A 15,535-nucleotide genomic window follows, 5' to 3' on the forward strand; every position below is an offset into this window, starting at 1 on the left:
AAATCTTGATTGAATTGAAAAGGAATCCAATAGCAAAAAGACAACAAAATCAATCACAAATTTTTTTAACAAATTTGTCACCAACATTCATACAATTTAATATCAACCCGCAGCCGGAAATAAACTTCTCCCTCAAAGGCATCAGTCATCAAAGTGGCTATGCCTCTTGCCATGAAGAAGTCACCGGTGCCACCAATCACTGAAACATCCCTAGTCTTGTTCATTAGGGGATCAGCCCCAGCAAAGTTCAAGCTCCCCTTATGCTGCGTGGAGTTGAAAACAAAGGAGAAGCCAAGCCAAGCCGTGAAAACATCCTTTTTGTCATAAAGATAAAACCCTTGGGCACGACCAACTGGGGTTGAGTGTAGATTGTTGTCCAAGGTAATGGGGTCATCAAACACAACCAAGTCACCAAAATGGTTTTGTCCTGCCATTGCTGTCGTGTTGGCCCAAGCTGGTGCACCTACAATGGCTGAAGTGGCATTCTTCGAGTTCTTGCCATTGTAAACAATGTCATGGAAATAGAATACCAACCTTTGACATGGGTGGCGGTCCTTGGCTCTCCGGCTGGCGGGTGCCGCCATGGATCCGAGGAGGAGGAATAAGAAGAAGAAAGCTAAAAGTTGAATCTTAAGTTCCATTGAGAAATAGGCAAGAAAAGGGATATATATGCTTAATTTCAGGAGATGATGGATTCCCCCTCCTTTATATAGAGGAGGAGTATGTTACTATCACCTTCTTTTTTTACCATAAAGAGGTGTTTAAGCTTGGCTTAAAAGAGAATTTGACAAGAAGAATTGCCTTATCCGCTGAGACTCTTGTTATTTTTTTTTTTCTTAGCTTCATTTCCACGACTAACATATAATCATTGCAAGCACGTGGAAATTGGATAAAAATATGCAATTGGCGTAGGGTTTGCTTCATCAAAAGTTGGATACAGCATGTGACTGCTGGTTGGCTTGTCTTCCTTTTCTGAGTTGTAAATCGGAGGTTAGTATATGATGGCGATCTTCTGCGTTTATGCAGGGTCCCTATCTTTTCAATCGATCTCAATGTTTGTTTTTCCCTCATCTTACGTTAACTCTTCATGTCTAACAACTTTGGCTTGTTTCTCTTTTCTCACTTCACAAACAGGAAGACCCCACTTCAACTATAAGTCTATAACAACTGACCTAACCTCATAGCAGCATGGTTTGAAGCACTTTTAAGTCCTCAATTAGAGCAATTTGATTTCGTAGAACTTAAGGGACACACATCTGTTCTATTTCACTTTAAATGAAGAAAATTATTTTATAGTCCAAAATCAAATATTATTATATTTAAAGATATAATTTATACTATTAGATATATAAAAATATTAAATTCTGATAATGAAATAATAATTTATCTTAATTTTACTTGAAATTAAAAGAGAATTCTATTTCCAAGCGAAGACCGTGTATGAACTCGAAAATCTCATTAAATGTTACCCTTCGGTATAAGAATCACCAATCAAGTATCACGAATTACAATGCACTAATTTTTTTTTTTTTTTTTAGCTTTTTAAAAAGTCAAAGCTATAAATGCATTCGTACATATTAGGTGGATAACAAGGCTATAATTAGTTTCTTTCTCTTGGAATTCCAACTACATTAATGAATCCCTTGGAATTTTTACCATATTGATGTAACATCTCAATTCATATAATTATCATCTATTAAACATTTTTTAAATGGATAAAAATATTTTTTAAATATAATTAATTAAATATTATTTTTTTTTAAAAAAATAAATATTATTCAATTCAAATAAATTAAAAAAAATTTCTATTCAATTATTACCGGTTGGACATATTCCTTATCTTTCCATTAAGATTCTATACATCCTCAGGATGAATAATATATATATATATATATATATATATAGCTCGTCAATGATTAGTATTATTATTTGTTGGGATGAATAATATATACACATAACAAAAAGAGATGAATAATATATAACTCCTCAATAATTAGTTTAATATATTACAATTTCACCATCATGTCTTGCCATTTTTCTACAAATTAGTTTAATATATATATATCATTCCGTTCTTTATATATCTTTGTCATAAATAATTTTAAACCTTACAAAACTTGAATTCGTTGCTCTTGAGAATTTTTTTGCAAATAATTACTTATCTTGATATTGAGATCCATCTTGATACAATGAACCTCAAAAACACTATAATATTAAGAAAGGATCCCGATAGGATCGTACAAAAGCAATGATTTTTTTTTTTTTCTTCACTATCATCTACGTGAATAATTAAAAATTGAGTATTTTAATGTAAATAATTCCCTGACTCTATAGAATAATTTAAAGTAAAAATACGAGCATCAAAAGACCATAACCCTCCCTAAAGCTTGTTATGATTGGATGCAGTACTCGAATTGAAGTTGCAACATCATTTTGTTTCTTTGTTTTTATTTTTTCCTTTGTTATTTTGCTTATTTTAGGGAGCGAGTAATCAATTTTTAAAATTCAAGAAACTATTTATCGAAACCTCAAACCACACCGTCCAAAAATGTATTTATACCTAATATTTACAAAGCTCTTCCTATTTAGTTTAAGGGCTTGCTTGACATTGCGTTAAAAAATTTAAAAAGTGTTTTTAGTACCTAAAAAGCTGTACCAAACAAAAGCGGACCTCTTTGGTAAAAAATTTTAAAAGTATTCTTTTTACTCTAAAAATGGTCATAACGTTTTTTGACTTAAAAGTTTTACTTTTTAAACGCAATCCCAAACAAGTTTTAAATATTGAAGTTCTAATTTATTATATGATGGCCTTAAGAGGGCATCTAGGTTGGCAAGCTCATTTTGTTCTTTTGCTTGGGTTGTTGGAAATGGTATATATATTAGGGTATCACTATTATTTTTCTCTTGGCTAGATCAATATGAGATAGAGAAGATAAACTATAAAGAAACACAATTTTATTGATGAGACAATTGGATACAATATACAAGCAATTATTGTCCAACCAGACACATATATATAGATCATCTATATCACACAACAACATTAAAACCCTCAAAATAACCAAATTAAAACCAAATTTAATTACCAACACTCATAGAACTTAATGTGGACCCGCAGCCTGAAATACAAGTCCCCTTCAACAGCATCAGTCATTATAGTTGCAACTCCACGGTGCATGAAAAAATCTCCAGTCCCACCAACAATGGAAATGTCTCTGCTCTTCGTCAATATCGGATCAGCTCCCAAGAAATTTATGGTGCCTTGGTGGTCGGTGCTATTGAGAACAAATGCGAAGCCAAGCCAAGCGGTGAAGGTGCTTTTTGTGTCATAAATGTAGAGCCCTTGTGCCCTGCCGACGGGCTTAGAGTGCAGATTGTTGTCAAGAGTGATGGGGTCGTCGAAAACGGCTATGTTCCCGAAGTGAAATTGGCCTGCCAAGACGGTCAGGTTAGCCCCTTCGGGGGCTGCAACTATTGCAGATGTTGCATTTGCAGCATTTTTGCCATTGTAAATGATGTCATGGAAGAATAAGATGAGGCTTTTGCATGGTTTGTACTGTTTCTTGCCCTGGAAGGCAGAAGATAATGCAAGTAAAGTGAGGAAAGAGAAGACAATTATGTAATATTGTCTGGCTGTGGCCCCCATTAATCTGGTTTTTTCTGCAGAAAAAACAAGATGATTCTAAGTGAAGATGATTGAGGAGCTTCAGCTGGGGGTTTATATAAGGAGTTGTCGGTGTCAAGAGCATCCATAATATTCGCACGTCAGCTTTCTGAAACATGCTCAAAATGATTCCAATTGGACTTTTCCTGTTTGAACTACATGGTGCTGAGGTTACGTGTGTGGCTTTGTTTCAGCCACCTCATGTTGCCGCCCAATTAACCTGTTTTCTTGACAAATGCAGCTGGGTTTAGGTAGGGAAAAATTTGTAACCACCCATGTGTTAGGTTTTTGGGATATTGAGAGTACAGTATTTAATATGAAACGTATATAAATTTTAGACTTGTATGGATATATATTTTAACCTCCTCGATTATTACTCATCTTGTAATTATGTCTTCAAACTTTAAAGGTAACATCAATGCCTCTCAAACTATCATTCTGTTTGCATGTCAAATTAGACACATTTTCATTATTCTCTTCAAAATATCCTTAAAGTTATTAATAAATAAAATTAAAAAATATGTACAAACAACCATTTGAAAATAAAATAAAGTCAAGGGGGCTAATATGAAAAGGGCCACCTATTTTTGGTGTTTTTAGATTTCTTTTTTTTTTAAAAAATATTATTTTTAACAAATTTAAGGGTATTTTGGAAAGAAAAATGCTAAAATGTCTAATTTGACACGTAATGATAGTGTGTGAGGCTCCAATGTCACTTTTTAAAGTTTGGAAGTGTAAGTGCAAAATAGATGATAATTCGGAGGGCTAAAGTATATTTTTCCCTATATTCAAGTATTTATGTAGCGTGATAAGTGCTAAAATATTCATATTTTCAGCCCTTAACTTGCATGTTTTATTCCTTTTGTTTTACTTAATTAGGCAATTTTAATTCATTTTTTTTTTGTTGTGTTTTTTATGTTTTTACAGGCTTTTGGAAGAAAATGAAGTAAAATTAGGTGATTTGGGCTCAAAGAGAGAAGATAGGAAAAATCGGAACTCCCTGACACTACGATCAATCGCAGGGTACCTGCGATCGAGCGCAGTACTCGAGAGGACATATCACAAAGCTGGCCAGGAGTGATCGAGCGCATGACAGAAGAAGAATCGATCATAGACCTGTGATCGAGCGCACACGGGTTGCGATCGATCGCACCCGTGCGCATGAGACAACCCAAGGTGGCGGCTAAGATGTCCCTATTTCCATATTAGGGTTTTCCAACTCCCAATTGTAATAGGATTGAAACCCTACGAAATCCCTAGGGTTTACTACTTTTTCAAGGACTTTTAAAGCCTATAAATAGACTCCTAAACTTTTAGAATAGAGAGGCTTGGAGAAGGAGAAGAATAGGAGCTTTCAAGTTTATGTCTCGGGTTTATTCTTTTTCAGTCTTTTCTTTTATGAAGATGTTTAACATCAACTCTATATGTAACTAATTTATTTAGTAGGGCCGGATTAAAGCCTTAGTTATGTTTTGTTAATATTTTAATATTGATGCCTTTGTGATGATCTTGTTGTGCTATTTAACTTGATTAATACCTATTTGCATGAATTCCTCATATGTGTGTGCCTGATCAACATATGCATGTGGTATGGACTAGTTAGTTAAATCAATTTGGATGACCGAGTCCTGTGTTTAACATAAGTAACAAGAGATATCTATGCCGGATTCTTGGGTTAATCAACATTGGGAACTGGGAGTATATACCATGCCCTAGGCCTCGTGTGTTTGTCGATTTCCATAGAACATATGCTTTTCTAAAGAACAACTTAGTAAATACCATGCTAAATCCTTTAGGGAAGAAAAGAGTTAGAGTATACACCATGTCTAACTTGTTGCTTAGGGAAATCTATAGCTTTAGGAGTATGCACCATGCCCTTAGGTTGACAAACATTAAATATGCATAACTTGATCAAAGCATTAGCATATTGATATATTAACTTAATATAATTAGTGGTGGATATCAAAACCCTGCTCCTTATTATCATCACTTCAACAATTAATCTTTATTTTACTTTTGCTTAAGGAATTTACTTTTAAACAAAAATTTAGCATTCCTCGTGTTAATGATCATATACTTGCACCCTATTCTACCGTGTTGACCTTGTGCACTTGCAGGTAAAACGTACAATTATTTACCTATTAATTTAGGTAGATAATTTGCACATCATAGTGACTCAAATAATTAACTAAGTTTAGGTAGCTTAGTTAGAGGGTTAATTTGGACTTTGAGTCACTAGGGACAGCTAGAAAAGCATTTCGGAAATTTTGGACTGTCTGACCACACGTACGCTAGGGTTGCCGGACGTACGCTAGGGTTGCCAAACGTACGCTCTTATCTGTAGTAGAGGACGTATGCTAGGGTTACCGGACGTACGCTCTTATCTGTAGTAGAGGGCGTTCGCGGGGGGATCACCATACGTACGTAGACAATAGTATGTCGTACTCTGTCAATAGTACAAGGACGTACAATGGGGGACTACTGGACGTATGCTACTTTTTGGAATACCCCTTGGATAATACCTAGATGTGTGCTATACCCCTTGGACCGCGGGGTAAACAGTACCGGACGTACGCCCCAATAGTATCGAACATCCGCTACTTTTCAGAAGAGTTGGTGAGCGTCTCCTACTTTTCTCCTCTATAAATACTAACCCAACCCTCGCGCTTTTCTCATTCAAACTCACCCCCAGGCTCCAAAAAACTCTTGTGAGTATGTTCTTATGAGATTGTGTGTTTTCTTGAAGGTTGCTTCTAGAAGGTAACCCTCTGAGTTTAACTTTTCTTTCTAAGTCGTTATACTCATTTAATGCTTTCTAGAGTAGTTAGAAGTTGGTTTGAAACTTTAGACATGTTATACCATTGATCTTGTTTAGAGTTGGGCTTAGCATTCCATTGTATTTTTTGTTGCATGGAGACATTGTTTTGAGATAGGAGGTCTTAGATATCCCTTTGGTAGCGTTAGAACCATATTTGGAGGATAGGAGCACGGTTGAGCCAGATGAGGTTCTGCCTAAAACTCTTTGAGCGGACGTACAGCCACAAGAGCAGACGTACGAGCCTTATGGGTGGACGTACGGTCACGGACCCAGACGTACGGTCAGAAGTGTTCCAAGGAATGCCACTTTGGCCAGTTGTCCGATAACCTTTGTTTTCATGTTCTATTTTAGTTGGATTTAGAACTAATGATAGGTCTTTTATCAGTATTCGAGGTTATGGAACCTTAAGGAAATTTTATGGAGAAACCTTACAACCTTGGTGAGTACAAACTCACACGCATGCTTGTTGCTACTTTTCCTGCATTGCACATCTATTTTATATATATCAAACATGCATATTTTGCAACTCTCATAAAATACATTTTAGAACTACTGTGAACTATCTTTTGCGAAAACGTGTGTTTATTAATAAGATAACAATGAGGCTTGTAAAACTATGCATGTAAAAGGCTGATAAGACTAATTGCATCGTATGACATGGTACACTAGTACGTGCGGGATAACGGTCATGGGCTTACTATATGGGTTAACTTTATGGTTAAATGTGTGTGTGTGTGGGCTTCAGATCCAATGGTTTCATGACCAAGGCGCATCCATTCCTTAATGAATGGTCACTATAGAACGGACATTATTAGTGGAGTGGGCCACCCAAAGTCGGACTCAGTCGTGTTACAAATGTTATGTACGGTAGTGTGCAATATCCGAGAAACCAATGTTGTACTACAGGTCTCTCGGGACAGTGCCAATCCTGCTGAGAATGAGTAATATCTTGGGTAGATCATACGGTTGAACCATTACTGTTACTCATGATTATATGCATATATTATATCTATATCACATCCTTGACAAACTATCATAATATTGCATGTGCTTTATAAACAATTGAGTTCACCATTTAATAACGGGACGTCATGTACATTTATACTCACTAAGTCATCGGACTTATCCTTGTATTGTTTTCCTTTTTTTTCTCCATATGTACAACCATGCGGTTATAGATAGTTTAGCAGAGATAGATAACGCGAAACTTTCAGTTATTGTGGAGCATTCAACCTGGAGATGCTTGGGGACTTATTGCAAGCTTAGGCAAGCTTTTATGGTAACCAGTACTTTTGAGTTATATTCTAGACTTAGAGCTTTTATACATGTTTGCATATTAAAGTATAGCATGAATCCCTTGTAAAGATGATGACTTGTATAGTGTGATTTTAGCTACTTGATGATCTTTGGTAGATGGTTTGGTTGTAACAATTTTGTTTATAGAATCTTTTTGTTTCCATTGTTTAGTATCCTCTCTTTCTGAGGAGTAGAGGCCCTTGAGTCTTGTTCGGAGTGGAATAAGGCTAGGAGACGAACCGTGAAGTTAATTAATTTTCGGGGCATTATAGTTGGTATCAGATCAGTTGCTCTTCAGACCATAGGGATTGATTTGTTTGGTATTAGTTCATGATTTATCATAGCTTTTGGCTCCGCGGACTATAGGAACTAATCTATTAGGTGTTAGGAGATGATCTACCAGAGCATAGGATTGATTTAATGTATACATGGGATACTAAATTTTGATACTTAATGATCTTGAGGATGTTGGACTTGAGAAATTTAGGAATTTAATATGGTATTCAAGTCAGGACTAGGACCGCTTTGATGATGCAATTTGGAGATTAGGTTTGATCTGCATTAAGATAGTTACATAAGGTCTTAAGCTTCGATCTACATTAGGAGTTTGGATAAGGTGGTAGTAGCTTAGGCCCTTCGTTAGGATAGGTTTGCGATTAGGTTTGACATTTTGAGTGAGACACGACGTGATGCTTCAAAGTAGGGGTTGATGATCGTTGTGACTACATAGATGTCACTACACGACGACATTGGGAGCAACGATGGTAAGGGACCATCCCAGCTTGATAAAAAGATGATGAACGTTTTGGACACCACCCAAGCATTGGAAATTGTGGCAAGTCTTTTAGTGGAGGCTTTGGTCAACGTACAAGGAGAAGGGACTCCAAGTGGGAACAAAGGTTGCTCTTTTAAGGAGTTTTATGAGCATCCTTTCCCTACATTTAAGGGGAACCTAAACTCTGGAGAAGTGAGGGATTGGCTTACGAACTTGGTAGAACTGCTACGAGTTATGGACTGCACTGAGGAGCAAAGAGTCAAGTACGCAACCTACAAGTTCTCTGGAGAAGCAAGGCGATTGTGGTACAGTAAGAGGAACTCGCTAGTGATGGAATTAGGAAGCGAGGAGGCTATTATGTGGACCTGATTCAAGGAAGAATTTTATCGGGAGTACTTGTAGAGCTTAAGGAGGAGGACACCCCAAGAGCTACGGTTTAACGAGAAACAGAGTCGTTGGTGCCATAGGTGTGGTAGGCTGCATTTTAGGAAATGCAGATCAAGGAAGAATTTGTGCTACGGATGTGGCAAGATGGGACACTTCGTTCGAAACTGCAGCGAGGCCAAAAGAAATGATATTGGTCTACCTGGAAGGAAATGATGAGAGGACAAGGGATAAGCGTAACAACTAAAATTGTATAAGGCATGCGAGTTTGCTTTGTTTTGGAGTTAAGGGCTGGATTACTGGATGTATACTTAGACATCAACTAGTTGTATTTTGTTTTGTACTTGCACTTGATTTGGGTTTTGGACCTAAAAGTGTAACATTAACTAAGAGTTTTGTTAATGCATGATATTTATTATGCTATATTGGTGTGTGATGATAAGATTCCTGATTTAGTTAATTGCCCATTATAAGTATGTTAAGGCACGATATTCTTGAACTTGGATTCCTTTACAATGGGGTAAAGAGCAATTGGTGAATCGCTTAGGTTTGGATCATATGGGCATGGATTACATGATTTTGGGTTGTATATAAGAGATTTTAGAGGATCTTTCTGTACCTGAATGGACTAAGGACTTCTCGGGTACAATTGTCTGTGGAGACAAAAGAGGTAGCTAGAGCTAATCTAAGGATTATGATCGCAAGATCAATTATCATCCTGGCAAGGCTAAAATTGTAGCCGACGCATTGAGTAGGAAGTCAATGGTAGAGCTTGCCGCTCTTGGAATTTTTCAACCCTAGTTGGTTATAGAATTCACTAGGATGGGAGTAGAAGTGGTAGATGAGGGTGCACCTGCACGCTTGTCTAACCTGGTGGTTTAATCAAAATTGCTTGCTAGGATTAAGGTTGCTCAGTTGGTGAACCCTGAGTACACTAAGATTAAGCAATTGCTAAGGCACAAGGGTTTTGTCTTAAGGATGATGGATTGCTCACCCATTTCAAATAAGTTTGTCAGGGGACGTAGGACTAAGAAAGGAGATGATGAGCAAGGCTCATCATTCTCCGTGTACTGTACATCCCGAAAGCACCAAGATGTTCTAGGACGAGAAGGTGACGGAATTGGAGTTTAGTACCAATATTCACCCATAAATAGATGGTCAGTCAAAGTGGACTAACCAAATCCTAGAGGACATGTCATGGGCTTGCATCTTGGACTTCGGAGGTAGTTGGATTTAGTACCTACCTTGATCAAGTTAGTTACAGGCGACTATTGGAATCCCGCTTTACGAAGCACTTTATGGACGCAAGAGTTAGTCGCCCTTGTATTCGAACAACGTTGGAAGGAGACAAACGTTAGGGCCTAAAATGATTCAAGATACTCATGACAAAGTGCTTACCTTTAGGCAAACGATGAGTGCATCCTAGAGTCAGCAGAAGAGCTACGCCGATAACTGGAGATGACCTTCGGAATTCGAAGTAAGAGATTGTGTGTTTCTTAAGATATTATCGATGAGGGGAGTGATGAAATATGGGAAGGAAGGAGAGATTGGCATATAAGGTTGCCTTACCCCTAAGCCTTGGCTAGAACACATGTTGTTTTTCATGACTCGATGTTAAGGAAATACATTGCTAATCTAGACTTAGTGGTGAAGTACGAACCTTTGAAGATCCAAGAAGAATTGACGTACACCGAGGAGTCGAAGAAGATCATGGATCGGAAGAAGCAAATGCTATATACCAAGACAATTTCCAATCGTTAAGGTATTATGGCATAATCATGGTGAGAAGTGGAGTAGGACATACAGAACCGTTATCCGTATTTCTTTGATTACGTATGACTCTTTTTTCAAGATTGTACTTGGACAGTATACCTATTCCTGTTTTGGTTAAAGAGATAGTCAAGTAAGAACAAGTTTGTTTTCCTCTATCCCTATGGCATAAATACCCACCAAGCCAGACTGTTTGTGGAATTACTGAACTTGGGTATTGAGATTGACGAGGACTGGTACAATGTAGGAAACACTGGGTACAATGTCTTTCATGTCTGTACATTGAGGTTCAAGGATTTTATTCATATGGTTAATTTCTTTTATCTTGGACTGTATGCCTATTCCTTACGATTTTAGGTAACCGTTACATTTGGATTGTCTAAGAAAAGTCGATTAAGATAAGTTTGCTTTCGACTAGGAAGTATGGCATCATGTCAAAGATACCCACGGGCTTGACTCCATGTGGAGCTACTTGTTTTGGTGAATTTAAGAGTCGTTAAGTTTGACAATGATTGATATTGTGTGGGTAACATCGACTACAACACACTTGGTGACTTACAAATGGATTTGCTGCAACTTGTGAGGATGCCGACATGGATCACTTTATATTGGACAAAGGAGGTCAGTGCCAGAAGGACTGATGGAATAAGATTTTTTCCAAGGATGGGCTGAGCACAAACCTTATAAGACTACAGATGCTGAGGTGATGTTACTACTTCTTGTATTTTGGAGTTACGAAATTTCGAGCACGAAATTTTCAAAAGGAGGGGAGAATGTAGTGACCCAAATAATTAACTAAGCTTAGGTAGCTTAGTTAAAGGGTTAATTTGGACTTTGGATCACTAGGGACAGCTAGAAGGGGATTTTGAGAATTTTGGACTGTCTGATCGAACGTACGCTCTTGTCTGTAGTAGAGGACGTACGCTAGGGTTGCTGGACGTATGCTCTTGTCTGTAGTAGAGGATGTACGCGGGGGGACCACCGTATGTATGCTGACAATAGTATGTCGTACTCTACCAATAGGACAAGGACGTGTGATGGGGGACCACCAGACGTATGCTACTTTTTGGAATACCCTTTGGATAAAACCTAGACGTACGTATAGTCTTTAGATCGTTGAATAAATAGTACCAGACGTATGCCCTAATAGTACTGTGCGTCTGCTACTTTTCAGAAGAGTTGGTGAACGTCTCTTGCTTTTCTCCTCTATAAATACTAACCCTATCCTTGCACTTTTCTCGTTCAAACTCACTCCCAAGCTACTAGAAACCCTTTTGTGAGTGTGTTCTTGTGAGATTGTGTGTTTTGGAGAAGGAGGGGTGTTTTCTTGAAGGTTGCTTCTAGGAGATAATCCTATGCGTTTAACTTTTCTTTCTAAGTCATTATACTCTTTTAATGCTTTCTAAAGTAGCTTAGATGTTGGTTTGAAACTTTAGACATATTCTACCATTGATCTTTTTTAGAGTTGGGCTTAGCATTCCATTGTGTTTTCTATTGCATGGAAACATTGTTTTAAGATAGGAGGTCCTAGATATCCCTTTAGTAGCGTTAGCACTAGAATGGGAGGATGTTGAACCAAATGAGATTCTACCTGAAACTCTCTGAGTGGACGTAAGGCCACGAGAGTGGACGTACAAGCCTTTTGGGCGGATGTACGATCACAGACCCGGACGTATGGTTAGAAGTGTTACAGGGAACATCACCTTGGCTAGTCATCTGATAACTTCTGTTTTCATGTTCTAAGTTCATTTTAGTTGGATTTAGAACTAATGATAGGTCTTTTCTACGTACTCGAGGCTATGGAGCCTCAAGAGAATTTTATGGAAGAATCTTACGACCCAAGTGAATACAAACTCACATGGATGCGTGTTGTTACTTTACTTGCATTGCACGTCTATTTTATATATATCAAACATGCATATTTTGCAACTCTTATCAAATACATTTTAGAACTACTGTGAACTCTCTTTTGCGAAAATGTGTGTTGATTAATAAGATAACAATGAGGCTTGTAAAACTATGCATGTAAAAGACTGATAAGACTAATTGCATCGTATGATATGGTACATCGGTACGTGCGGGATAACGGCCATGAGCTTATTATATAGGTTAACTTTATGGTCAAATGTGTGTGTGTGTGGGCTTTGGATCCAATGGTTTCATGACCAAGGCGCAACCATTCCCTAATGGATGGTTACTATAGGATGGACATCATTAGTGGTGTGGACCACTCGAGGTTAGACTTGGTCGTACCACTAATATTATGTACAGTAGAGTGTAATATTTGGGGCACCGGTGTTGTACGACAAGTCCCTCGGAACAGCACTAACCTGCTTAGAATGGGTAGTATCTTGGGTAGACCATACGGTTGAACTATTACTGTTACTCATGATTATATGCATATATTATATCTATATCACATCCATGATAAACTGTTATAATGTTGCATGTGCTTTATAAACAACTGAGTTCACCATTTAATGACAGGTACGTAATGTACATTTATACTCACTAAGTCGTCGGACTTACTCTTATATTATTTCACTTTTTTTCTCCATATGTACAACTAAGCGATTATAGATACTTTAGCAGAGATGGATACCGCGAAACTTCGGATTACTGTGGAGGATTCGACCCGGGAGATGCTTGAGGACTTATTGCAAGTTTAGGCGAGCGTTCATGGTAACTAGTATTTTTGAGTTATGTTGTAGGCTTAGAGCTTGTTTGCATGTTTGCATATTAAAGTATAGCATGAATCCTTTGTAAAGATGATGACTTGTATAGTGTGATTTTAGCTACTTGATGTTCTTTGGTAGATGCTATTGTTGTAACATTTATGTTTATAGAATCTTTTTATTTCCGCTGTTTAGTATCCTCTCTTTTTGAGGAGTAAAGGTCTCTGAGTCTTATTCGGAGTGAAATAAGGCTAGGAGATGAACCGTGAAGTTAATTACTAATTAATTAATTTCTGGGGCGTTACAGTTTATAACTCGAGATCTCTATTAGTGATTTGTATTATATTATTGACTACACATTTACTACGAGAGCTTGTCTGGGATGCTGTTACGAAGGTTAAAAAGTATTTTTAATACTTAAAAAGTTTTTTTAATATTTAAAAAGTTGTGCATAATGAAAAGTTGGTTTGTTTGGTAAAAAATTTCAAAAGTACTTCTTTGACTATTTTAATCTAAAAATGGCAAAAATACACTTTTGGTAAAAGCTTTTCTAACTGTAAAAGCTATAATTTCCAATGAATCCCAAACGTGCTCTACATCTAATAGTAATAACATTCGAATTAGCCTCAGTAAAGTTATGCGAAACTTCACTTACCCTGCTGAATTGTCACCCCTAAAATTCAAAACCTCTCAATTTAGTATATTAAACTTTTAATTTTTTTTTAATTTAATTTATTTTTTGCAAAATATTAAGGCATGGGTATTTTTGCAAATATCATTAATTTCGGATCAACGCCTTAATCTTTGCAATTTTTTTTCCTAACACAAATTGGGGTATTTTGGGATTTAACGGAAAATTCTAATGGAAGGGGGACATTATAAAAAATTCAAAGTTCGATATATTAAATTGAGAGAAATTGAACTTTAGCTGGGACATTGCAAAAGTGATGACAATTCAAGGGTTAAATTTAGTGTATTGAAATTTTAATTTTTTTCAATGTACTCCATCTGTTAAAATTTTTCATTAAATTCCAACAAAATTCCCAAATATCATTGTAACCAAATATTTAAATTTTTTTGCAAAAGATTGAGGCATGGGTACGTATTTTTTTCAAATACCGTTAATTTCAGACTAACACCTTAATCCATTTTTTTTTTTTCTAAAACAAATGGGTGCATTTTGGAAATTTTGTCGGGATTTAACGGAAAATTCTAACGAAGGGGGGACATTGAAAAAATCTCAAAGTTTGATATACTAAATTGAGAAAAATTGAACTTTAAGGGGACCTTGCAAAAGTGATGGCAATTTAAAGGGCTTATGTAAAGTAGTCCCGTAAATTTATTATCTATTTTAGCTAAAATTCATCTTCTTTTTTTTTTTTTTTTTTTTTTTTTTTTTTATTTTTTATTTTAGTTACCAATTTTTTTTTTAACTTCAGACTTAGTATTTTAGCAATTCACTTTCACTATTTTATTTAAATGTTATTTTTTAAAGATTTGTTTATTATTTCTTCAACAATTATATTTTTTAAAATTTATCTTTTTTTTAATAATCATATTTTTGAAACTATGTTGATCCAGGTAAAGAAAATGAAGCTCTTCTTTACTGTGTCAAATTATTTCCAATGCTACCTATAATTCTGCTTGCAATTTGGATCACTTCCAGTAATGGTAACCAATGGTTCGTACAAACTTTGATCTTACCTTCTCTTAGATCGAATATCATGATAATGCTATTGGGAGTATGTGAGAAAAATAAATAGGAGAGGAGATAACAAAAAGGGAAAAATGTAGTTTACCCCCTTAAAGTTTCAGGGGGTTTTCAATTTTAATTTCGAAGTTCAAAAATTGGCAATCTACCCCCCCTGAACTTTCAAAAATTGACAATTTAAACCTTCCGTTTAATTTTTCCGTCAAAATAGACGGAAATCTATGAAATTACATCATTGCCCTCAGGCTTTTTTTAAAAAATTTTCGTCCAATTTAATGGAAAATTAAACGGAAGGTTTAAATTACCAATTTTTTAACTTTGGGGTTAAAATTGAAAAACTCCTAAAACTTAGGAAAGTAAACTACATTTTTCCCTAACAAAAAATAAAAAATTGACTGCAGAGAGAATATCCTTCATGTATATATATATATATATATATATA

The 15,535-nt window shown here is 36.2% G+C and overlaps 2 protein-coding genes across 2 annotated transcripts; both read right to left on the reverse strand.

Annotated features, from left to right (window-relative positions):
* Positions 1-669, reverse strand: LOC132173798 (dirigent protein). The gene has a single exon (XM_059585405.2). It carries the CDS (start codon positions 639-641, stop codon positions 78-80), a length of 564 nt encoding a protein of 187 aa, XP_059441388.2. The 5' UTR covers positions 642-669; the 3' UTR covers positions 1-77.
* A 2,413-nt stretch (positions 670-3,082) lies between these two features.
* Positions 3,083-3,646, reverse strand: LOC132176425 (disease resistance response protein 206-like). Its single transcript, XM_059588621.2, has one exon. It carries the CDS (start codon positions 3,644-3,646, stop codon positions 3,083-3,085), a length of 564 nt encoding a protein of 187 aa, XP_059444604.2.
* Positions 3,647-15,535: the final 11,889 nt, after the last annotated feature.

Source organism: Corylus avellana, chromosome 3 (assembly GCF_965113065.1).
Source record: "Corylus avellana chromosome 3, dhCorAvel1.hap1.2, whole genome shotgun sequence".
Classification (NCBI taxonomy): Eukaryota; Viridiplantae; Streptophyta; class Magnoliopsida; order Fagales; family Betulaceae; genus Corylus; species Corylus avellana.